Genomic DNA, 23,973 nt, shown 5'->3' with positions numbered 1-23,973 from the left:
AGGGCCCAGTGCTGGTTCCGAGGACTGGGTGTTCCAAGATGGCCGCGGCTAGGCCGAAGCCAGGTGCTCGCCTGGGCGCTGCCTCTGCGTAGAGCCCGTTCAACAGGGCCACCCCTCTAGTCTCCGGGCGGATGGTCAGCAGCGCCGAGGGGTCAGGCAGGGCGGGAGAGTGTCAGTCCGCTCAGGGCTCAGCGCTGGTCCCGGGGATGGGTGTACCAAGATGGCCGCGGCCTCCGTGTGTAGGCCGAAGCCGGGGACTCGCCTGAGCTCCGCCGCCGCCCGCGGGAGAACGCCGCTCCGATCGGATCACCGGAGGGCCAAAGGATGAGTGGGGTGTATGGAGGGGTCCCGGAAAGGCTGCCCGTTCGGATGGGGGGGATCGTTAGAGTGCAGGATCACTAGAAATCAGGATAAATTGTGGAGCTCCTAGTATGCAGGTCCTACCCCATGCTCAGTCAGGCCACGCCCCCCTTTTTTTCACTTTTTACTATAATAAATATCCCCCAAAAATATATAAAACAAAAAATCGCAACAAGCATATATTGATTGGTTTGCACAAAAATTATAGCGCGAATAGGGGATAGTTTTATGCCATTTCTATTTTTTTATTATTAATGGCGGAGATCTGCCATCTTTTTATCGGGACTGCGACATGGCGGACACATCGGACATTTTTACACTATTTTGGGACCATTGTCATTTATACAGCAATCAGTGCTAGTAAAATGCATTGATTACGGTGTAAATGACACTGGCAGTGAAGGAGTTAACCACTAAGTGGCGATAAAGATGTTAAGTGTGTCCTAGGGAGTGATTCTAACTGTGGGGGGGGGGGGGATGGGCTACTAGTCACAACAGTGATCACTGCTCTCCATCATGACACAAGCCAGAACGGGGAAGTGCCTTGTTTAACATAGGCACTCCCCCGTTCTGAGGCTCCGTGACATGATCACCTGGAGATCAGCAGACATGGAGTCTGCCGGTCACGATGTATGTGGCGGGCGTGCCTGCTAGCCGACTCTTAAAAGGGGACGTACAGGTACGCCCATTTGCCCACCGCTGCCATTGTGCTGATGTATATTGCCGTACGGCGGTTGCCAACTGGTTAAAAAGCGATAGCAAAAGGTTTTTAAAAAGCTGCTGGTAAAGACCCCAAAGAAACTAAAACTGCAATCATCAGCAGTCAAAAGCAAAACATTTTCACTCAACACTAAAATTTCTCACTCTTCAGCTTAAAACCAGCAAAATGTGGCAAAATTTAAGCGAGATGTTCAAATCTAAAATTTACAACTGATGAGATATCTGCTAGCACAGTACAGACAGGGAAACTGTGGCAAACAGTTCCCCACCCTCTCAAAGTAAGAGCACTAGTTGGATTTTACAGTTTGCAGAAAAGAGGCTATAAAAAAAGTACCGTACCAATATTTACACACACACACATATATATATATATATATATATATATATATATATATATATATATATATATATATATATATATATATATATATATATATATATATATAGTAAGGGATCTTCCCGGGGTAGGGTGTGTTTGGACACAGTTCACAGCAGACTTGGAATTTATAAAGCAGATCTTGGCGTTTATTCGTGGTACAAACAGTCCAGCAAACAAAATATACAGCAACACCGTGCTTTCTAAGTACAACAAAAATAAAAGTCCTAGCCCGGCTGGGCGCTTACTAACAGGTTCTGCTCACCTATCTGACACTTACAAACACAGCGTCTTTCGCCTGGATATCGCAGGGTGAGTTTTAGCTCCAACAGTGGCTGTGCTTGCAGCTTCCTTCAACACACAGACTGTTCATTCCCTGGCTGAGAGCAATCACCTGCAGACCCTGCAGAGCCTTTAGCTTCCCAGGCTAATTAGGATCAAAGCTCACCTGATCCCAAACCCAGAACTGGATCGGGGGATGTGGAATGACAGGTCCCTCTACCAAACCTACCTGCCATTCCATATAAACCCAGGCCCGGCAAAATTAAACAACAACTCAGCAGCATATCGCTGCTGAGAAACTGATCCATCCTGGATTTACCATCTCACACTGTGTAGCAACCTAGGTGAGATGTACACCCCCTCGATCACTTCTCCAGTGACATGTCTACAATATATATATATATATATATATATATATATATATATATATATATATACACACACACATACATACACAGTGTATACCGTTTCATATACATTTCATGCATAGAATATGGTGTATAATGCTACAGTACAGCTTCTATGAATAGGAGGAGTTGGACATAGCCCGCACTCCTGATGAGTGCACAACAGGTCTTTTGGCTCTATTAAACCCCTCCGCTAAAATCTTCTGGCGGACAAAATATTTTGACTAGATCTGCAGCCAGCAGCACAGGGAACACATCTAATTGGCTGTCAGTAATGTCCCTTATACTGTTTTTTTTTGTTTTTGTTTTTTTACATTTTGTGACTACGCTTGGGCTTTAAGCAGACAAGACTGACCGAGTACCATGTATATTATAACAGTTCAAGTCAATCAAGGGCAGAAAGTCCATTACCGTTTGTAAAACATGACCTTTTTTTTTTTTTTCTTTTTACTTTTTTTTTTTTTAAGTGATCACCATGCCTCTGTTCTCAGCTGCATAAGGGCTGGTGGAAGGGGAAGAAGCAGCAGCAAGACAATGAGCTTCCCAGGAAAAGTCTGATCATTGAAAGAGAGTACATCGAGCTCCCAGCATGACCACGTGTTATCCTGCTTAGTGTGGTCAGTTTTTAATAGGAAAGCAGAGACTGGCAGGGGCACCAGGGATTTTACACAAAAGGAAAAAATACAAGGAGAACAGGATACTTTCTTACAAGCACATGGTAAAGTAGGCACATATCAGGAATAGGAAATGTTGGGGTAACAAAACACTAAGAACTTACCTTATGAAAGTTAGACTGCCCAGCTAAGTCAGGACTAGGAGATCTAGCTCTAGGGCTTGGCCACTCTTCACCAATCAGAGAAGTTCGTAAAGAAACCTTATTTATTTGCTGAATATAGAGAAACAGAAGGAATGTCAGGGTGTCCACTGACAGCTGTGGGGAAAAAGAATGGCCATGTTTAATAAACTTAACAGACGTTTAAATCTTCTGTTTACAATCCACTAACAATTTCCTATACTAAAGCTGGTCATACATTATTTAATTTCCTTTAGATTTACCTTCAACTATGTGGTGCTTGGGCCTGCCTGGTTGCATCGAAAATGAAAGTGTTTAGGATTAACTTCAAATTAATTGATTTTGGTAAATCTAAAAAAAAAAAAAAAATTGTACAAGAAAATCATATAATGCATGGCCAGCCTAGGGCCATCTCGCACACACGAACGTTTACATGCTGTAAGTCTACTAGTGTATAATCCCTGATGCTTTCCTGCACCTGGGGAGCTGTCAATACAAGTCAATGGGTGGCTGTACATTGCCATACTTGTAATCATAAATTGCTTAAGCATCAAGGTTTACCCAAGCTCATGGCGTTTCCACAAATGCGCCACTTCTGTGTTGGAGAAATTTCGCTAGAAGACTTGTCAATGTTACATAATAAGCCTTCTTCTTTTCAATGCATAATACCATGCCACTGCCTGAGAGAGAGAGCAGGAGGGCTGATTGGCAGCATCCAGAGACTCAAGATTTCAATGTGTAGGGACATGGATGCTGATCACTGTGCACGGAGATATTAGGACCGGCATCACTTGAAGGCAAGATTACTCACTGAAGCATATATTCAATCCCAAGGCTTGTTTGAGCTCTTATAATATGGGGATCATTGCAATCTGGTAAGAGGATAGATAAAATACATTAAAACACTTTGGAGCAGTGAAGCACCTTAAGATTATCACTGGTAGACGTGCCCCTACACTTGTCTTCAGAACCAACTTATAAATGGACTTTTTTTAATCGCATGATATTTGTTCACACGTGGGTGGACTGGAATTTATAATCATATGCATGTCATATGTTTACAGAGAGATTTTAGGGGTTATTTACTAAAACAGGAGTGTGCAAAATCTGCTGCAGCTCTGCACAGAAACCAATCAGCTTCCAGGTTTTGTTGCCAAAGCTTAATTGGACAAGCTGAAGTTAGAAGTTGACTACCATGCACAGCTGCACCAGATTCGAGTGCACCAGTTTTAGTAAATCCCCCCTTTTGTTTTGCACATTTTAAGTTTTGTGGTTGCTTTTGAAGAATTATATTAGTAATGAGGATTAAAGTGTTAACCCAAAAAAATTAAATCCTGTTCCCTTAACACATTATACAGCACAGTGCCTGTGCCATGTCATTTGGCCCCCTGAATCACCTGAAATACCTGGCTGATCCTGCCAGTTTCTACCCTCCCCTCTCTGTGCCGACTCCCATGTATTAGCCCTGACATGGTACTCAGTACCTGTCTGTCATCCGCAGCCTGCTCTGTGTCTCTCGTGTGCTCACTCCCCCTCCCTGATCCAAAATTCCTGCTAAACAAAAAAAAAAAAAAAAAAATGTATATAGTTTTAATTTTATATAGGAATAGTAAGCTCCCCGATGCATGCAATTTCTAAAAATATGCAGTATAATAGCTTACTTTAGAGCGCACATGTGACTGCCCGGTTTCCTCCGCTCCTCTCCTCGGCTGATGTCAACGAGGGGTTTCCCAGCACCTCCCCCTGCAGCTATGAGATAAGGACAGGAGACCGACGGACTGCCAGCTAAGCACCAAAGTAAGCTATTATACAGCATATTTTTTTTAGAAATGACATACACTGGGGAGCTTACTGTTATATAAAACAGTGGGAACTATTTAAAAAAATGATTTGCAGTTTTCCCATCATATAGCGCAATTTTTTCTTTTTGATATATTTTTGGTGGTGTTTTATCCTGTATTCAGGGTTGAGAAAAGTACAGCAGTCTGAATAGATTCTATCTAGCGCAAGGTTTGCTAAAAATATATTCGCACACATACTTGGAGTGCTTGCAATTTTTAAACAAAAATGTTCAATTCAACTAGTGTATGGCTAGCTTCAGACTGCAACAGTATCTGCCTGTTCAACCTTCCCAATCCTCTTTTGTGCTAGCCTCGCCATCCTGCCTGCCATTTGTCTTTCCGAGTGCCTCTGTGACCTGAAGCTACATTTAGCTGGCATCTTTTAAAAGTAGTTAACCACCAGCATGTCATTTTCTACCAGTGTACCCTTACATACTACTTCAAAAGTTGACTTTACTGTGTATTTCTGATTTAGCAGCCAGAATGGCACACCACCTTTTTTATATCCATTACATGTTCCAGTTCACATAGCATAAGCCAGTTGCTGCCCCTATCCACAGTATCTCAATACAGCGCCTCCATCAAGTTAACAGCGTTTATTAGGCATAGAAATGAATAAAGAAAACTAATAAGAGAACGGTTGAAAATCTATTCTTACATAAGGGTAGAGCTGGACGATTTTCTTCAAAAAAATAAATAAAAAAAAACCCACACTCGATTCACATTTTGTATTTTTTTGTTTTTTTAAATGGACACTGAGTCGGTCCTGAGGAGCTGCGGGCAGGAATTTTTAGGCAAGGCCACAACTTCGACCTAGTCCACGGCGTCCGGGTAGAGGGGGGGAGCAGAGCAGACACACGCATTGCATTCAGTGGAGCACAGGGGAGATGTCTCATTAAAGAGAACCTACAAAAACAACAGACTTGGGAGGCACACCCTAAAAATGTATTTACATTCAAGATAGTGCTGCTATAAGACCGACAAACAGAACAATAGATTACAGCACACACATACATAAATGACATTAAGGGCACTTTCACACTGGCAGCGCCGGTAAAGCGGCGCTACTTTTAGCAGCGCTTTTAACCCCCGCTAACTGCTGAAAAAGGGTTCGAAGCGCCGCTTTGCCAGTGCTGGCCATAAATTTCAATGGACAAGGGCGCTTTAGGAGCAGTGTATACACCGCCTCAAAAGATGCTGTTTGCGTCCTGCCAGCACACCTCTCCAGTGTGAAAGCACTCAGGCTTTCACATTGGAGTGAAAGGAGATGCGCTTTACATGCACTAATTTTAGTGCTATAGCACCTGTAAAAGTGCCTCAGCGTGAAAGTGGTCTTACAGTGGATATAAAAAGTCCACTCACCCCTGTTAAAATGTCAGGTTTCTGTGATGTAAAAAAATAATAAATAAAAAACACAGACAAAGATAAATCATTTCAGAACTTTTCCCACCTTTAATGTGACCTATAAAACTATACAGCTCAGTTGAACAACAAACTAAAATCTTTTAGGGGAGGGAAGTAAAAAATAAATGTATATATTATTAATAATAAGGTTGCATAAGTGTGCACACCCTTAAATACTTTGTTGAAGCACCTTTTGATTTTATTACAGCACTCAGTCTTTTTGGGTAGGAGTCTATCAGCATGGCACATCTTGACTTAGAAATATTTTCCCACTCTTCTTTGCAAAAACATTCCAAAACTGTCAGATTGTGAGGGCATCTCCTGTGCACAACCCTCTTCAGATCACCTCACAGATTTTCAATGGGATTCAGATTTTGGGCCATTCCAAAACGTTATTCTTCTTCTGGTGAAGCCATTTCTATGTTGATTTGGATGTATGATTTGGGTCATTGTTATGCTAAAAGATGAAGTTCCTCTTCATGTTCAGCTTCCTAGCAGAAGTCTGAAAATGTTGAGCCAATATTGAATGGTATTTGAAACTGTTCATAATTCCCTCTACCTTGACTAAGGCCCCTGTTCCAGCTCAAGATAAACAGCCCCAGAGCATGATGCTGCCACCGCCATGCTTCACTGTGGGTATGGTGTTCTTTTGGTGATGTGCAGTGTTGTTTTTGCACCAAACATATCTTTTGGAATTGAGGCCAAAGAGTTCAACTTTGGTTTCATCAGACCATAACACAATTTCTTACATGCTTTTTGGGACACTTGTGTTTGCAAAATTTAGCCGGCTTGGATGTTTTTCTTTGTAAAAAAAAAAAAAAAAAAAAAAAAAAAAAAAAAAGGCTTCCGTCTTGCGACTCTACCCCATAACCCAGACATATGAAGAATACGGGAGATTGTCGTCACATGTACCACACAGTCAGTACTTGCCAGATATTCCTGGAGCTCCGTTAATGTTGCTGTAGGTCTCTTGGCAGCCTCCCAGACCAGTTTTCTTCTCATCAATTTTGGAGGGACGGCCAGTTCTTGGTAATGACACTTTTGTGCCATATTTTCTCCACTTGATGACTGTCTTCACTGTGTTCCATGGTATATCAAATGCCTTGGAAATTCTTTTGTACCCTTTTCCAGAGCGATACCTTTTAAACTATGAGATTCCTCTGATACTTCGGAAACTCTCTGCAGACCATTACTTTTGCTGTAGGATGCAACTAATAAAATGTCAGGAAAGACCTAATACAGCCTCTCAACCTTTTCAACACAGAGTCTCCGGGAACCCCTGCTAAAAATTAGAAATCTACAACTCATGAGACATTAGTGTGATGGTCAGTGGGAAGAATTACCCACTTACAGATAGCTAAAAGGATCAATGGTGTCAGTGGGAACTTATTCGTGAGGCAGAAATGGCCCAATGCTGAAGGAACCCCTTGCAACCTCTGGAGGAACCCTGGTTGAGAATCACTGACTTAATAGAACAGCTGAACTTTATTTGGGGTTAATCTGAGACACTTTAAATGATGGCAGGTGTGTACTGACTCCTATTTAACAGGAGTTAAAAGGTGGAAAAGGTTCTGAAATAATTTTTCTTTGCCTCATTTTTTTTACATCAAAGATACCTGACATTTTAACAGGAGGTGTGTAGACTTTTTATATCTACTGTAAATCTTACAAGGCTATTTAAAACACCTAAACATATTCAAAAATATGGCGAATTGGGCACACCATATGGCCATATAGTGCTAAGCCCACTCCTGTGTCAAAGTACCCTATTATCAGTGGGTCCTACAGTGAACCTGTCACCCAAAAATCATCACACAGGGAACAAAAATAATGTTTTAAATGGTAAAATATTAACCACTTCCAACCCAATGACATCATATGATTATTTTACTTATTTTTTTGAATTTAAGTGATATCTGGGGCACTACAGATCCCAGATTTCGATGTAAAGAGGACCTGTCATGCCCTATTCCTATTACAAGGGATGTCTACATTCCTTGTAATAGGAATAAAAGTGATAAAAAAAAAAAAAAAAAAAAAAAAACGTAAAGGGAAAGTGTCAAAGTAAAATAAACGAAAAATGTTTTTAAAAGCGTCCCCGCACGCAGAAGCAAATGCGTGCATAGTGACTGCACATGTAAACTGCATTCAAACCACACGTGTGAGGTATCGCCGTGAATGTTGAAGCCTGAGCAATAATTTTAGACCTCCTCTGTAACTTTTAACATGTAACCTGTAAAAAAAATAAAAATTTAAAGTGTCACCTATGGAGATTTTTAAGTACCAAAGTTTGGCGCCATTCCCCTATTTACTCGGCGTAACTTCTTTCACATTATGAAAATTAATAATAATTTAAAAATCGGATACTATGAGTATCGCCTCTGGTCTATATCATTATAATATCGTATAAAGTACCATCATCCAGAAAATGACCAGTTACACTTACCGGTAACGTCTTTTCTAGGAAATCTTCCAGGACGGCACACCTGACAGGAAACACAATCAACAACAACTTTAAAAGTCCCCACCCCTCCCTCAGACCCTCAGTTATGGTAAAGAAAATCCCACACCAGTGTCAGAGGGAACATTCTGTGAGGAATCAATATACCACACCAATAAAACAAGGGTAGGGAAGTAGGCCTGCCGTCCTGGAAGATTTCCTAGAAAAGACGTTACCGGTAAGTGTAACTGGTCATTTTCTCCAGTCATCTTCCAGGACGGCACACCTGAGAGGATAAGCAAGAAGTTCAGGCCTACCTTTAGGGCGGGACAACTGCTTGTAGGACCTTCCTGCCAAATGCCAAATCCTGAGGGGACAACAGCTCCACTCTGTAGTGCCTCAGAAAGGTTCTATGGCTCGTCCATGTTGCTGCTCTGCAGATCTGGTCGATTGAGGCGCCTGCCCTTTCTGCCCAGGAGGTCGCTAGGGATCTGGCTGAATGCGCCTTAAGGCGGGTTGGTACTGGTTTACCTGCCTGTCTATAAGCGATGGATATGGTTTGTCTAACCCATCTAGCTATCGTTGTTTTAGAAGCTTGTAGACCCTTTCTCTTCCCTGAGAAGGTGATTAATAAATGACTGGATCTCCTAAAGTCTCTCACCCTTTCTAGATAGACTAGGAGACAACGCCTGACATCTAAGAAATGGAATCTTTCCTCTTCCTTATTCTTAGGATTCTGGCAAAAGGACGGGAGAATAATCTCCTGTGTTCTACGAAATAATGAAGCTACCTTTGGTAAATAAAGAGGATCCTGAGTGAGGATTACCCTATCCTCTAGGATGCGCAAAAACGGCTCTTTAATCGACAGAGCCTGTATATCACCCACCCTTCTGGCCGTAGTGATAGCCAGGAGGAAGGCCAACTTAAATGATAAGAGTTTAACCGAAGTTTGAGCCACCGGCTCAAAAGGCCCCCTTGTTAGGGCATCTAATACCAGGGACAGGTCCCATGGAGGGCAACTGACCGACCTAACTGGAACTACCCTTTCCCTGGCCGACAAAAATCTTTTTATCAGCGGCTCCTGTCCTAGCTTCTTATCAAAAAACACGGACAGGGCTGCCACCTGGACCTTTAGGGTGCTAACTGCCAAACCCTGGTCCACCCCCTCCTGAAGAAAGTCTAGGATGGTAGGTATCATCTGGAGAGCTCCCTCCTTAGACTGTAACCAGTGGGAGAAGACTTTCCAGACCTTTGCATAAATTTTTCTGGTGACACCCTTCCTACTGAGGAGAAGAGTATCTATCACTCTTTCCGAACAGCCCCTGCCTCTGAGTATTTCCCTCTCAATAGCCATGCTGTCAGAGAGAGACGACCCGGGTCGGGGTGAAAGATTGGACCCTGACTGAGTAGGTCTTGTTGTACCGGCAGACGCAGCAGGGGAGCTATCATGAGACTCTGAATGGTGGGAAACCAAACTCTCTTGGGCCACCAGGGTGCTATCAGTATCAGGTCTGACCTTGAGTAGGTTAATTTCTGTAGGACTCTGGGAAGGAGCACCAATGGGGGAAAGGCATAAGCCAGCCTGAAATCCCACACCTGTACCAGAACGTCTATCCCTTCTGCTTCTTGATCCTTGTAAAGGGAGAAAAACCTGAGAACCTTCGCATTCTCCCGGGAAGCGAACAAATCTATTTCTGGCTTGCCAAAATGACTGCACACCAGGAAGAAGATTTCTTTGCTCAATCCCCATTCCCCTTGAAGGATGGGCTGTCTGCTTAGAAAGTCTGCTTGCAGATTGAGTGAGCCCTTTATATGAATCGCTGACAGTGAGGACCCTCTTTTCTGCTTTCACAAGGATCTGTAGTGCTAACCGTCTTAGTTTGTCCGATCTTGTCCCCCCTTGGTGGTTTAGATATGCCACCGTGACCAGGTTGTCCGAGAGGACCTGAACCTCCCTGTCCTGTAGTTCCTCTCGGAAATAGTCTAGGGCTTTGCCTACTGCCAGAAGCTCCCTGAAATTGGAAGACTCCCTGGCTTGGCTGTGGTTCCAGGACCCCTGGGTATATCGGTCTCCCAGATGAGCCCCCCAACCCCAAGCGCTGGCGTCCGTGGTTAAGACCAAAGGGTTTACCTGAGACCAGGGGCGACCATTCAACAAATTCTGTGGGTCGAGCCACCACCGCAGAGAACGAGATACCTCCTCTGTGATGGGTACTCTGTTCTCTAATGTTTCTCTTCTTCCTCCCCATGAGGCAAGTAGGAAAGACTGAAGCTCCCGAGAATGGAGTTGTGCCCAGGTTACTGCCGGAATGCAGGCCGTCATGAGACCCAGCAGTCTCATTATATATCTCAGAGAGGCCTCTCCTCTTTCGAGAAGGGTGACAACCGCATTCTGGACCTTCGTTACCTTCTCTGTTGGTAAGAATACCTTCTGTGCCTGCGAGTCTAACAGGTAGCCTAGGTATAGTTTGGACTGAGATGGAGTCAGTGAGGACTTCTCCCGACTGACCATCCAGCCCAAGGTCTCCAGAGTTTCTAACACGATGTCTCTGTCTTTTACTGCTTGCCTCTGATCCACACTGTAGATCAGCAAGTCGTCCAGATAGGGTATTAACCCTATCCCCTGCAGATGTAGATATGCTACTACTTCGGCTAACACCTTTGTGAATATCCTTGGACTTGCCGCCAGCCCAAAGGGAAGAGCCCTGAACTGCCAGTGTTGTACCTTCTGCTGTATGCAAACTGCGAAGCGTAGGTACTTCTGGTGTTCGGGAGCAATGGGTACGTGTAGATAAGCGTCTTTTAGGTCCAGGGTGACCATAAAGACTCCTCTCTGCAGATGTTTTCTTACTGAGTAAATACTCTCCATCCTGAACTTTTTGTGAAGTAGGTAACGGTTGAGTCTTCTCAAATTTATTATCAACCGAAATTTGCCTGAGGGTTTTGGAACCACAAATACGTGTGAGTAAAAACCCTGTGTAAGCTGATTGGTTGGTACTGGAGCAATGACCCCTTGCTCTGCTAGCTCCCTTAGATTTTTCAGTAACCCTTCTGCCTTGGTTGGGTCCCTGGGAGGAAAAGTAACCAGAAACTCCTGTGGGGGATGAGTCTGAAATTCCAGTCTGTACCCCACTTCTAAAAGGTTTAAAATGTATGGACTCTGCGTAATCCTTTCCCACTGGGGAAGGAAGTCGCTGAGTCTTGCGCCTACCTTTACGGTGGCGTCATTTGCCTTCTTTCTGAGAGGCTCCAGAACTGGAGAAAAGAATTGCACTTTTTTCTTTTCCTTTTCCCAAGTTCCATTTCCTCCTTTGTTCAGCTTTCCCCTTATGATGGGTCTTTGAATAGGGGCCTCGAAAAAATTTCTTACCCCTTTCCTTCTTGGGCCTTACCGGGAATTTCTTTCCCTTCTCAGTAGATCGGGACAAAACCTGATCTAGGCCTGCTGAGACTTGAGCAGAGGGAACCTGGATATCTTCTGAGGTGTAAATGGCTTTTAATAAACCTTCCATGTCCTCACTCGAGAACAAAAATCCCCCAAGTTTAGCCTCCCCCTGGCTATCTTGGTCTGAATCTTCCTCTCCAGAACTACAGTCTGGGACCTGACCTTCCTCCACCTCAGATAAAAAGGGAGACTTGGCCCTGAGAACTTTCCGCATAAGATGTGGAAAAATTTTCTTGTAACTGAGGAGTCTCTCTCTCTGATGGTACTTCCTCCAAACCCTTCACTAGGGTGGATTGAAAAGATTGAAGGGTAGCCAACATTTCTGCTTGTAAGGCCCTACATTCTTTCACGACCTGGGTGGTCTCCTTGCCTGCGAGCTTGATGATACATCGATCGCAGAAAGGTTTGGTGTGGTCTTGTGCTAACTTAGAGTTACAGTAACCACAACGCCTGGACTTTGAAGTAGCCTTTCCCTTAGACCTAGCAGCTGACCCCTGGGCAGAGCTTTCGGTCCCTGGGAATAGTCAAAAACAAAATTAGACAATTTAGCTACACATGTCCTAAAAGGGGCACAGGAGCTCTTCCCCAGAGAAACCTGCCCCTAAATAAAGTTGGATCACTCACCCCCAGTGGCGACCTCAACGGTTGTTTGCTCAGACTGACCTTCCTCTTCCATAGCGATTTGCTGCCCTGCAAGATCGCTGGATCAGGTATAGTCTTGAGCGTCCCCTTCTTGTCTTTTCTATCTGTGCTGCGGAAAAAAAAAACCGTTTTTTGCCGGCCAAAGAGACTGGGTGCATATATTACACCCGCTCTGTTTAAAAAACGCGCCGATCGGCGCCATCTTTAAGGAGGTCCGTCGTCCGGAAATGACGTACGGCCTCTTCCGGTCCTGCGCTCTGAGGCTGGAACGCACGCCAGTGCGTCCAGCTGCCCCGGCTTCCGGAAGTCGATACCCGGAAGTGACGTCCTTGGACTTCCGGACATGCGCTGTGGTGCTGGAACGCACGCCACTCGCGTTCCGCACTACAGGAAACAGCAGCTCACCCCACACCACCAACGAAATGTTGAAGGTAGGAACTAAGACAAGACAAAAGGGGAAATAGCACTACTGGGAAAACTCCCCTGTCCCACGAGGTTCTTACAGGGCTCCCTAAGGAGGCCTTGAGTGAGGGTAACCCCCCAGGTTTTCCCTGGGGGTACAAGGGAGCACCACAGACCCTGTCTGCTGGGTCCCAGGAAAAAAGCCTCACCAGGAAAAAACGGGGTCCCAGACCCCATAATGAAAAGATTAAAAAGGAAACTTTGTTTCGCTGCCATCCTGTGGGAAACACAATCAAGAACTGAGGGTCTGAGGGAGGGGTGGGGACTTTTAAAGTTGTTGCTGATTGTGTTTCCTGTCAGGTGGACCAGTCATCTCTCAGGTGTGCCGTCCTGGAAGATGACTGGAGAAATTGTAGTTTTAAAAGGAAAAGGCTTAAATGGAAATACCGGGTAATCGCTCACACCAACCCCATATGTGGTTCCATTCAGCCATATAATGAATTGGACTATACCGGTACTTGGTAATGGGAAAACACTAATGAAATTTAAAATCAATATACATTTTAATAAAGGTATAAAACAAAACAGTAATGAAATATCACTTGAAGAAGTACAATAATATGCACATCACAGTTGGAGTATTCCTGACGGGTTCTCCATAGGGAACATTCAACCGTAAAGGGTGCACAACAAATTTCCTCGACTAATTTTGCGGGAAAAGGCCCGCTTCCTCAGGAGGATATCTATATAAAATTATCACAAAACATTAGATAATACATACATATAAAGATATAAGCAATACAGTTATCATAATGTTATTCATTTTACATACACAATTCCCTATATGTTTAAAAAGGAGATCAGCTTACCCCACTTCAAGGAACAGGCTGCAGGCAGAGAGATCCATAAAGTCCCCCCACGGTGAACATGGGGGATTGGTAAAAGCCGGCTCTGGGTAGATAAAGTTATAATAATTTATCAAATTAAGTAAGGGTATATCTTTGGTTAAGAAAAGGAGGGAGGGAAGGAGGAGGGGGGGGGGGGGGGGGAAGGGAACCTTGTGATAGGTAAATCAGTGAAGTGAGGTGAGGGGGGGGGTAGTTAGGATTGACTTAAGGTCTGGGATAGTGAGTCACGAGAGCCATGTTGAAAAATGGTCCAAGTGACTGCATATAATCCCAGAGGTATAAAGTAAAAAAAAAGTGATTGAACCAAAAAGCTTGCATCTAAATATATTATATTAATATATGTGTGAAAATTATTAACAGTCCAACCGTGAATACCAAATAACCAAGTGTATCCATAATTAATTAAACGGTGTGGGGGGGGGGAGAAGGAAGGGGGGAGGAAAGAAGAGGAGGTTTTGGGGGAACGGGAGGGGAAAGGAAGGGGGGAAAGGAGAGGAAGAAGACCATGGGAAGGAAGGGGGAAAGGGTTTTAGAAAGGGGAAAGAAGTGAGAATAGGGGAAGGAAGGAAAAATATATGGAAACCATCACCAAGCTAAAGATCCTTAATTCCAAACCAGAGAAGGGGAGGCAGGGGGGAAGGGGGGAAGAAGGGAAAAAGAGGGGGGAGGGGAGAAAGGAGAAAGAGGGGAAGGGGGGGAAGGAAGGAAAAAAACAAAAAGGGGAAAAAAGGGAGGGGGGAAGAAAAAGGTTCTGGGAGAAACGGGAGGGGAAAGGGGGGAGGAAGAAAACCATGGGAAGAAAGGGGGAGGGGTTTATTTGGGGAAAGGAAGGAGGTGAAGATAGGGGAAGGAAGGAAAATATATAAAAACCATCACCAAGCTAGAGATCCTTAATTCCAAACCAAAAACAAAAAGGAGATTACAATAAGTACAGGTCGGCTTACCACGAAGCCAATCAAAAATCGTATAAAGACAGGGCACCAAGGTTGAGATGGTTTAATCAAGCTTGTAAAGGATATTGTACCATTTGCTGAATATCAAATACCAGGTCGACTGTTAGATAGCTTAATAGCCATCGATACTGCAAAGGGTATATAGAACATTTAAGTGTAAAAAACATAAGGGACAGGCAGGCATTATAAAGCCAAAACGTCAAGGAAATAATTAAATAGGTTTATAAATAGATAGCATCATATGCAGTGGTTACCTGTCAGCGGAGACAATATCCTATTGAGAGCCCTGGAGGAGTCCGTGCAAACCTGTCTATTCAGCGGTCAATTCGATTAGGCTTTTACCAATCCCCCATGTTCACCGTGGGGGGACTTTATGGATCTCTCTGCCTGCAGCCTGTTCCTTGAAGTGGGGTGAGCTGATCTCCTTTTTAAACATATAGGGAATTGTGTATGTAAAATGAATAACATTATGATAACTGTATTGCTTATATCTTTATATGTATGTATTATCTGTTTGTGATACTTTTATATAGATATCCTCCTGAGGAAGTGGGCCTTTTCCCGTGAAACTAGTCGAGGAAATTTGTTATGCACCCTTTACGGTTGAATGTTCCCTATGGAGAACCCGTCAGGAATACTCCAACTGTGATGTGCATATTATTGTACTTCTTCAAGTGATATTTCATTACTGTTTTGTTTTATACCTTTATTAAAATTATATTGATTTTAAATTTCATTAGTGTTTTTCCATTACCAAGTACCGGTATAGTCCAATTCATTATATGGCTGAATGGAACCACATATGGGGTTGGTGTGAGTGACTACCCGGTATTTCCATTTAAGCCTTTTCCTTTAAAATTTTAAAATCGGGCTAATGTTAGCGTTTTGTTTTTTCTAATTCATGAAACTTTTTTTTTTCCCACAAAACGAAAAAAAAAAAAAAAAAAAAACCCAGGTTTTGACGAATTGCTGCCCAAATACCGTGCGATATAAAAAGTTGCAACGACCACCATTTTATTCCCTAGGGTCTCTGCTAAAAAAAAAAAAAAAAAAAAAAGGAGGAAATAATGTTTGGGGGTTCTGAGCAATTGTCTAGAAAAAAAACAAAAAATAGGATTTTTACATGTAGGCGAGAAGTGCCACAATTGGCTTGGGAGGCAAGTAGTTGCCCGCCCCACACATATATGCAAGTACAAACGCTTATTTCGGGGGCACTAATGCATAAAAACAGACTCTGATACACGTTACATATCGCAGCGCACGTCTGAGTGAGACTAATATCCTCCATAGCGCTAAACTGATGACCTATAGTGGTTGTTTTTAAAGTGTCGCCTATAGAAAATATAGGGTACTAAACTTTGTCACCATTTCATTGGCGTACACAATATTAAGGTTTTGTTGGGTATCTACTTGGTGCAACCTCATATTTTACCAAAAAATTGGTGTGACCTAAAATGAACTTTACTGTATTTTTTACTGAAATTGTGTTTCCTAGAGCTTTGTGGTAACATAAAAAAATTGGAACTACCACGATTTTATTTTCTAGGGTGTCTAGGTTCAGAAAACGTATGTTGTTTTGGGAGGTTTATGTAATCTTTAAAGCTAAAATTAATTTTTAGCTTTAGGCCTCATTCACACAAGGCGAATCTTCTGCCACGGAGTTCGCCTCTGTCCACCAGCTCAGCAGAAGATCTCTCTGTTGATCTCCGCTGAGCTGACAGGTCCCTCTCTGCTCACTGAGCAGGGAGGGGCTTGTCGAGCGCCGCTGGTTGCTAAGGAGAGATTGGACGAAAATGGACAGCTTGTCCGTTTTCATCAGATCTCACCCAATCCGATAGGGATGGATGTGAACATAGGGCCATCCGTCTAATTTTAGCAGATGGGACCGGGTCGGATGTCAGCGGACATGTCACCACTGACATCCGTCGCTCCATAGACTAACAGAGCGCCTGTTCAGGTCCACCAACAAAACTGACAGGCGGACCTGAAAATGTGAAAAGGGCCTTAAAGTTAATTTTAGGGCACACAATAAATGACCCAATATTTTGGTAAAAAAAAAAAAAAAATTTAAAAACGGCCCTTGCAGCAAAAGGGTTAAGCCTAGGTTCACACTAGTGCTGCTGCATGATGATGTGTTTTCATGCTTCATGTGTTTTTTTTGTAGGAGGCTGGATTGTATACACAAAAATACATGTACATGTGTTCCCATTGAAGTCCACAGGCAAAAAATAAATAAATAAAAACTGCACCAAAAGAAGCCGATTTCCATTGTCATACATGCCATTGTGAAATCAAATGCAGAGTAAAGGCAAACGTACTCCTGTGACCTACAAGAAAAGCATGGGCTAGGGCACTGATACCAAGCATCAATTCTCGCTCAATATTAGAACTCACAGTACATATCTGGCCACATGCACAATAATCTACATAGGTGTCTCAGTCCGCTGATGATAGCAAATCAGGGTCGCTGGGGGTGCTCTCACAGGGCTGGAGGAGATGTAGAGGCGTTCCACGCCCAAGCTGACATCACTTCCCCCCCTATAAACCATGCAAATTATTACTGCGCTAAAATCAATCCTTAATACAAATCAATATTAGTGAATAAATATTGAATACATAAATACTAATAAATCCCTGTGCAACTAAATAAATACAAAATAAATAAATGACCCTGTGGGTGAAATAAATGGGATATACATAAACTAATTTGTCTGTAAATATATCCTCCTAGTAAATAAATTGCAGATGAAAAAACTTAAATCCCTGATTGGATACCTTGTGTACTAAAATATTAGGGATGCACCGAATGGGTTTTTTGGTGCCGAAACCGATACCGAAAATGAAAAATACACTAGGCCGAAAACCGAAACCGATACCGAAACAGCACCGATACCGAAAATGACTGTTTTTAAAAAATATTTTTATACAGGAGGTGGTCAGAGACTGGGGACACGGTACAGGAGGTGGTCAGAGACTGGGGACACGGTACAGGAGGTGGTCAGAGACTGGGGACACGGTACAGGAGGTGGTCAGAGACTGGGGACACGGTACAGGAGGTGGTCAGAGACTGGGGACACGGTACAGGAGGTGGTCAGAGACTGGGGACACGGTACAGGAGGTGGTCAGAGACTGGGGACACGGTACAGGAGGTGGTCAGAGACTGGGGACACGGTACAGGAGGTGGTCAGAGACTGGGGACACGGTACAGGAGGTGGTCAGAGACTGGGGACACGGTACAGGAGGTGGTCAGAGACTGGGGACACGGTACAGGAGGTGGTCAGAGACTGGGGACACGGTACAGGAGGTGGTCAGAGACTGGGGACACGGTACAGGAGGTGGTCAGAGACTGGGGACACGGTACAGGAGGTGGTCAGAGACTGGGGACACGGTACAGGAGGTGGTCAGAGACTGGGGACACGGTACAGGAGGTGGTCAGAGACTGGGGACACGGTACAGGAGGTGGTCAGAGACTGGGGACACGGTACAGGAGGTGGTCAGAGACTGGGGACACGGTACAGGAGGTGGTCAGAGACTGGGGACACGGTACAGGAGGTGGTCAGAGACTGGGGACACGGTACAGGAGGTGGTCAGAGACTGGGGACACGGTACAGGAGGTGGTCAGAGACTGGGGACACGGTACAGGAGGTGGTCAGAGACTGGGGACACGGTACAGGAGGTGGTCAGAGACTGGGGACACGGTACAGGAGATGGTCAGAGACTGGGGACGTGGTACAGGAGATGGTCAGAGACTGGGGACGTGGTACAGGAGATGGTCAGAGACTGGGGACGTGGTACAGGAGATGATCAGAGACTGGGGACACGGTACAGGAGATGGTCAGAGACTGGGGACGTGGTACAGGAGATGATCAGAGACTGGGGACGTGGTACAGGAAATGGTCAGAGACTGGGGACGTGGTACAGGAAATGGTCAGAGACTGGGGACGTGGTACAGAAGATGGTCAGACTGGGGACATGGTACAGGAGATGGTCAGAGACAGAGGACGTGGTACAGGAGGCATCCCCCATTGCAGCCAGTGTGTCCCATTGCAGCCAGTGTGCCCCATTGCAGCCAATTGCAGCCAGTGTGTCCCATTGCAGCCTGTGTGCCATTTTGCAGCCAGCCTGTGCACTGTGTGCAGGGAAGAGAGCCACCTCCGCCACCTGTTTGATAACAGCGCCGGGAACATCACAGCTTTAATTTCAATTGCTGTGTGTTCCCGGCCGTGCGCCGTCACACGCAGCCCCTCCCCCTTGTCCGGGCACTTTGATAGACAGATCATCCGTCCAAACCTGCGGATGATCTGTCTATCTAAGTGCCCGGACAAGGGGGAGGGGCTGCGTGTGACGGCGCACGGCCGGGAACACACAGCAATTGAAATGAAAGCTGTGATGTTCCCGGCGCTGTTATCAAAAAGGCGGCGGAGGTGGCTCTCCAGCGCTATGATGGGCGTCACCAGGGGCGGGGGGCGGAGCCCCGCCCCCTCCCAGGCCACGCCCCATTTTCGGCTCCATTATCGGCCGTTTTTCTCTTTCGGCAAATTGCCGAAAAGGGCATTTTCGGCCGATATGTTTCGGCGGCCGAAATTTCGGTGCATCACTAATAAATATAAAGGGCCTTCCGTGCGTATAATGCTAATTCCTGATAGACAAAATACATCAAATACATAAATCAAAAACTAGTCGTATGCAGCTGCTGCTTCTGCACTCTAGTTCAAACCACTCCTGTACGCTGATCTCCTCAGGAGCTTCATATGCAATCTTTAAGAATGCCTCATCACCCTCAGTCCTTTAAATATATCTGCAACACACTTTTATCCCACTACAGCACATATAGCGTTTTCCTCCTTAATCTGCATCTTTCACTCCGCCATGAATGGAAATAAAGGAGAGAGAGAACAAGGGTTAGTGTGTTGCTGTGACACAGGATGATATTAGAATGCATACACCAATCCTACTCACAAAATCAGTTAAAGCATGGGTATTAAGCAGAGCGTCAGATTGTACTCCTCCTCACAGCCTCTCCGAACACTGAGGGCTTGACGTCACTGGCTCCTCCTCTCGACGCGTTGCATCACAGGTCACGTGACATTCTCAAGGGAAATATATTATATTTATTAGTACACATGGTATCCAATCAGGGATTTAAGTTTTCATCTGCAATTTATTTACTAGGAGGATATATTTACGGACAAATTGGTTTATGTATATCACATTTATTTCACCCACAGGGTCATTCATTTATTTATTTCATATTTATTTAGTTGCACGGGTATTAACCACTTGCCGCCCGCCCTATAGCAAATAGACGGCGGCAAAGTGGTTGCATAATCCTGACCGGACGTCATATGACGTGATCAGGATTATGAGCCGCTGCGCGCCCCCGGGGCGCGCATCGTGGCGATCGTTGTTGCGGGGTGTCAGTCTGACACCCGGCAACTACGATCTCGGTAAAGAGTCTCCGACGGAGACTCTTTACCACGTGATCAGCCGTATCCAATCACGGCTGATCACAGTGTAAATAGGAAAAGCCGGTGATCGGCTTTTCCTCACTCGCGTCTGTCAGACGCGAGTAGAGGAGAGCCGATCGGCTGCTCCTCTGACGGGGGGTCTGTGCTGATCGATTATCAGCACAGCCCCCCCCCCCCCCGAGGATGCCCACACTGGACCACCAGGGACGCCACCAGACCACCAGGGATGCCAAGGACAAGGTATGCCACCCTAGACCACCAGGGATTCCAGTCAGTGCCACAATGGATGCCAATCAGTGCCCATAATGGATGCCAATCAGTGCCCACAATGGGCATCACTGATTGGCATGCATTATTGATTGGCACTGATTGGCATCCATTAGTACAATATATTATAATACAATGCCACCTATCAGTTCCCATCTGTGCCGCCTATCAGTGCCTACCCATGCCCACCTGTGCCGCCTAACCCATGCCCACCTGTGCCGCCTAACCCATGCCCACCTGTGCCGCCTAATCCATGCCAATCCGTGCCACCTATCAGTGCCCATCAGTGTCGCCCATCAGTGCCACATATCGGTGCCCATCAGTGCCGCCTTATCATTGCCCATCAGTGAAGGAGAAAACTTACTTATTTGCAAAGTTTTGAAACTGAAACAAAAAAAAAAACATTTTTTTCAAAATTTTCGGTATTTTTTTATTTGTTTAGCAAAAAATAAAAACCGCAGAGGTGATCAAATACCACCAAAAGAAAGCTCTATTTGTGGGAACAAAATGATAAAAATTTCATTTGGGTACAGTGTAGCATGACCGCGCAATTGTCATTCAAAGTGCGACAGCGCTGAAAGCTCAAAATTGGTCTGGGCAGGAAGGTGTTTAAGTGCCCGGTATCGAAGTGGTTAATATTTATGTATATATTCAATATTTATTCACCAATATTGAGGACCGATTTTAGCGCACTAATAATTTACATAGTTTATTCAAAATTTGCACAAGTGAGGGATCACAGTTTTTTTTGGTGCAGCTTTCATCATCAATTAATTGCTTATACAGATAATTTTTATTAATTTTGGGGAATTTTTTTTGAGTATTTTTCCACACCAGCGCTAGAGTATTTTGTATTCTATTACTTCCCCCCCCCCCCCCCATACCCACAGGATCCAGGAACTTCTCCAATGGCCCCGATTTACTATCATCAGCGGACTGGGACACCTATGTAGATTATTTTGCATGTAACCAGATATGTACTGTGAGTTCTAACATTTTTTTTTTAAACTGCCCATTAGATGGCACTTTCCTTTCTATACACAGAAGGAGTAGGGGAAATTGCATGTGATTCAGACAGAAGTTGCACTGCATTCTTGTTCAAATTGTATTTGATTCTTTGCAGTGAGATGTGCGCCAATTTTTATTTTTTGTATTGATGCAAACCTAGCATGGACAAAAAAAAAAAAAAAAAAAAGTTTTGCCACACTTGTGTTATGAGGGTACAGGACAGCCAGTGTGTCCCAGGAGCACCAGCAGCATCACCTAAGCTCTCCATGTACACAATGTTCCTAGCTGCGCCTAACTGCGGGAGAAGGGGTAGTGTGGTACCTCAGGAGAAGGGGTACTGTGGTACCGTGAGGAGAAGGGGTACTGCGGGAGAAGTGGTACCTCAGGAGAAGGGGTACTGTGGTACTGCAGGAGAAGGGGTACCTCAAAAGAACAGGGACTGTGGTACCGCAGGTGAAGGGCTACTGCGGTACCGCGGGAGAAGGGGTACTGCAGGAAAAGGGGTACTGTGGTACTGCAAGAGAAGGGGTACCTCAGGAGAAGGGGTACCTCAGGAGAAGGGGTACTGTGGTACTGCAGTTGAAGGGGTACTGCGGGAGAAGTGGTACCTCAGAAGGGGTACTGCGGTACTGCAGGTGAAGGGGTACTGCAGTACTGCAGGTGAAGGGGTACTGCGGTACCGCGGGAGAACTATTGGAGCCCCACAGAATGGCAGAGCAGTGCAGGCTGTAGTCACCTTACTCCGGACTCTCTCGTATTCTTCCACCGACTTGCAGCTGGAGGCCGCCTCAGCCCACTCCAGGCTCTTTGGCGCGTTGCGCTCGGACAGGCTGTGGAACACCTCGAAGTACAGCCACGCCATATCCTCCTGCAGCTGCAACTTCCCACAAGCGATGTGCCGCCACATAGTCCAGCAGAGGCGCGGGAAGCAGCCGTCCACTGACCGAGTCCGTACGTACGTTGCCATCTTCCTCAGGTAGTGCAGGTTGAATTTAGCCGGCGGGGGAAACTGCAAGACTCCGATTAAAAACGGGTCCATCCTCGCCCACAACTGTACCCGGTGGGCATCCATAGCAGGTGTCCGCGTACCAGTCAATCCTCGCTGACAGGACTTGTCACACTCAGGAGATAACTCCGACTAGAGGTGACGCGAAACCTAGGAGACGCCACCATGTGGGCGGAGGGCAGGAAAACACGGAAGTGAGGGGGACACGAAGCCAATCGTTGGAGCGAACGACCAACTTCCGGCGTTACTGGGCTTGTCAGTTCAGGGGCACAATGAGGCATTTAGAAGCGCTGTTAAAATAAATATATGCTGTTAGTTCAATTTTTAAGGCCTCTTAAACCCTGCAGCTTGAAAAAGCACAGTACAGCATTTCTTTACTTATCTGAAATGCAGCTCATTGTTTACAATGTGCCTGTACACACAGGTGTGTAAACAAGCGCTACATAGTCATGAGTAAAACAAAAATAGAAAAATCTGCATACCCGCTCAGTATTTTATGCTGGTCCACGTAAATACGTGAGTATGGGTATGAATACAACAACATTCTGGGAGCTAGAACACGAGAATGAGAGTATGTGTAAATACATAAAAATGTGCACAAATTTGTCTCTGAAATGATGTTCAAACATCAGTACCATGTACAAGAGGCCTAATAGTCATCTGAAATATATTTAAATTCTGCAATATATTTAAACCTGCAACTGTGATTACAGTCTTGTTCACATGGGGTGTTTTAGTACATACCCCATGCGAGGGATATGTTTACCTGCAAAGGTATTCTATGCATCCATATGCAGGCAGTCTCATTAATCTGTATTAATTGCTTTCTGCCTGTGCTATACCGAAAGACATTTACAGCGCATGTTTTCTTTGCCGGGAGTACATAAATGGACATCCTCCCGTGATCATGTGCCCTGTGATTGGGGTAAAGGGACAATCACAGCAGGCCTTTACCAAGTGATTAGCTGCATCCAATGACAACTGATCATGGATGTAAACACAAGCCGGTTATCAGCTTTTCTTTCTTCACACTGACAGCGCGAGGAGAAGAGAGCTGATAACCGGTGTGTGTTAAAGGGTCTCAACAGTGCCAATCAGTGCCTCCTCATCAGTGTCCCCTATCAGTGCCACCTATCAGTACAACCTATCAGCGCACATCAGTGAAGGAGAAAAATGACCTTTTTTGCAAAATTTTATAACAAACTATGAAATTGAAATTTTTACACCCAGTGGTGATTAAATGGCAGCAAA

General features: G+C 44.8%; 1 protein-coding gene across 2 annotated transcripts in view; it reads right to left on the bottom strand.

Annotated features, from left to right (window-relative positions):
* Positions 1-22,905, bottom strand: part of TBCCD1 (TBCC domain containing 1) — a 155,180-nt gene extending 132,275 nt beyond the window's left edge. The window contains exons 1-2 of one of the 2 annotated variants that reach the window (XM_077448717.1): positions 22,453-22,905; positions 2,924-3,076 (exon numbers count right to left, since the gene is read on the bottom strand). In XM_077448717.1, the coding sequence (XP_077304843.1) occupies positions 2,924-3,076; positions 22,453-22,788 (489 nt within the window). In that variant the 5' untranslated portion in view covers positions 22,789-22,905. The remainder of the gene's footprint in view (positions 1-2,923; positions 3,077-22,452) is intronic. The other variant, XM_077448716.1, reaches the window with a different exon arrangement.
* Positions 22,906-23,973: the final 1,068 nt, after the last annotated feature.

This window comes from Lithobates pipiens, unplaced genomic scaffold, assembly GCF_037356315.1.
Source record: "Lithobates pipiens isolate NorthernLeopardFrog02 unplaced genomic scaffold, aLitPip1_a1.2 Scaffold_22, whole genome shotgun sequence".
NCBI lineage: Eukaryota > Metazoa > Chordata > Amphibia > Anura > Ranidae > Lithobates > Lithobates pipiens.
Note: the sequence above shows the minus strand (reverse complement) of the source record. Positions and strands in the feature narration are given on the sequence as shown.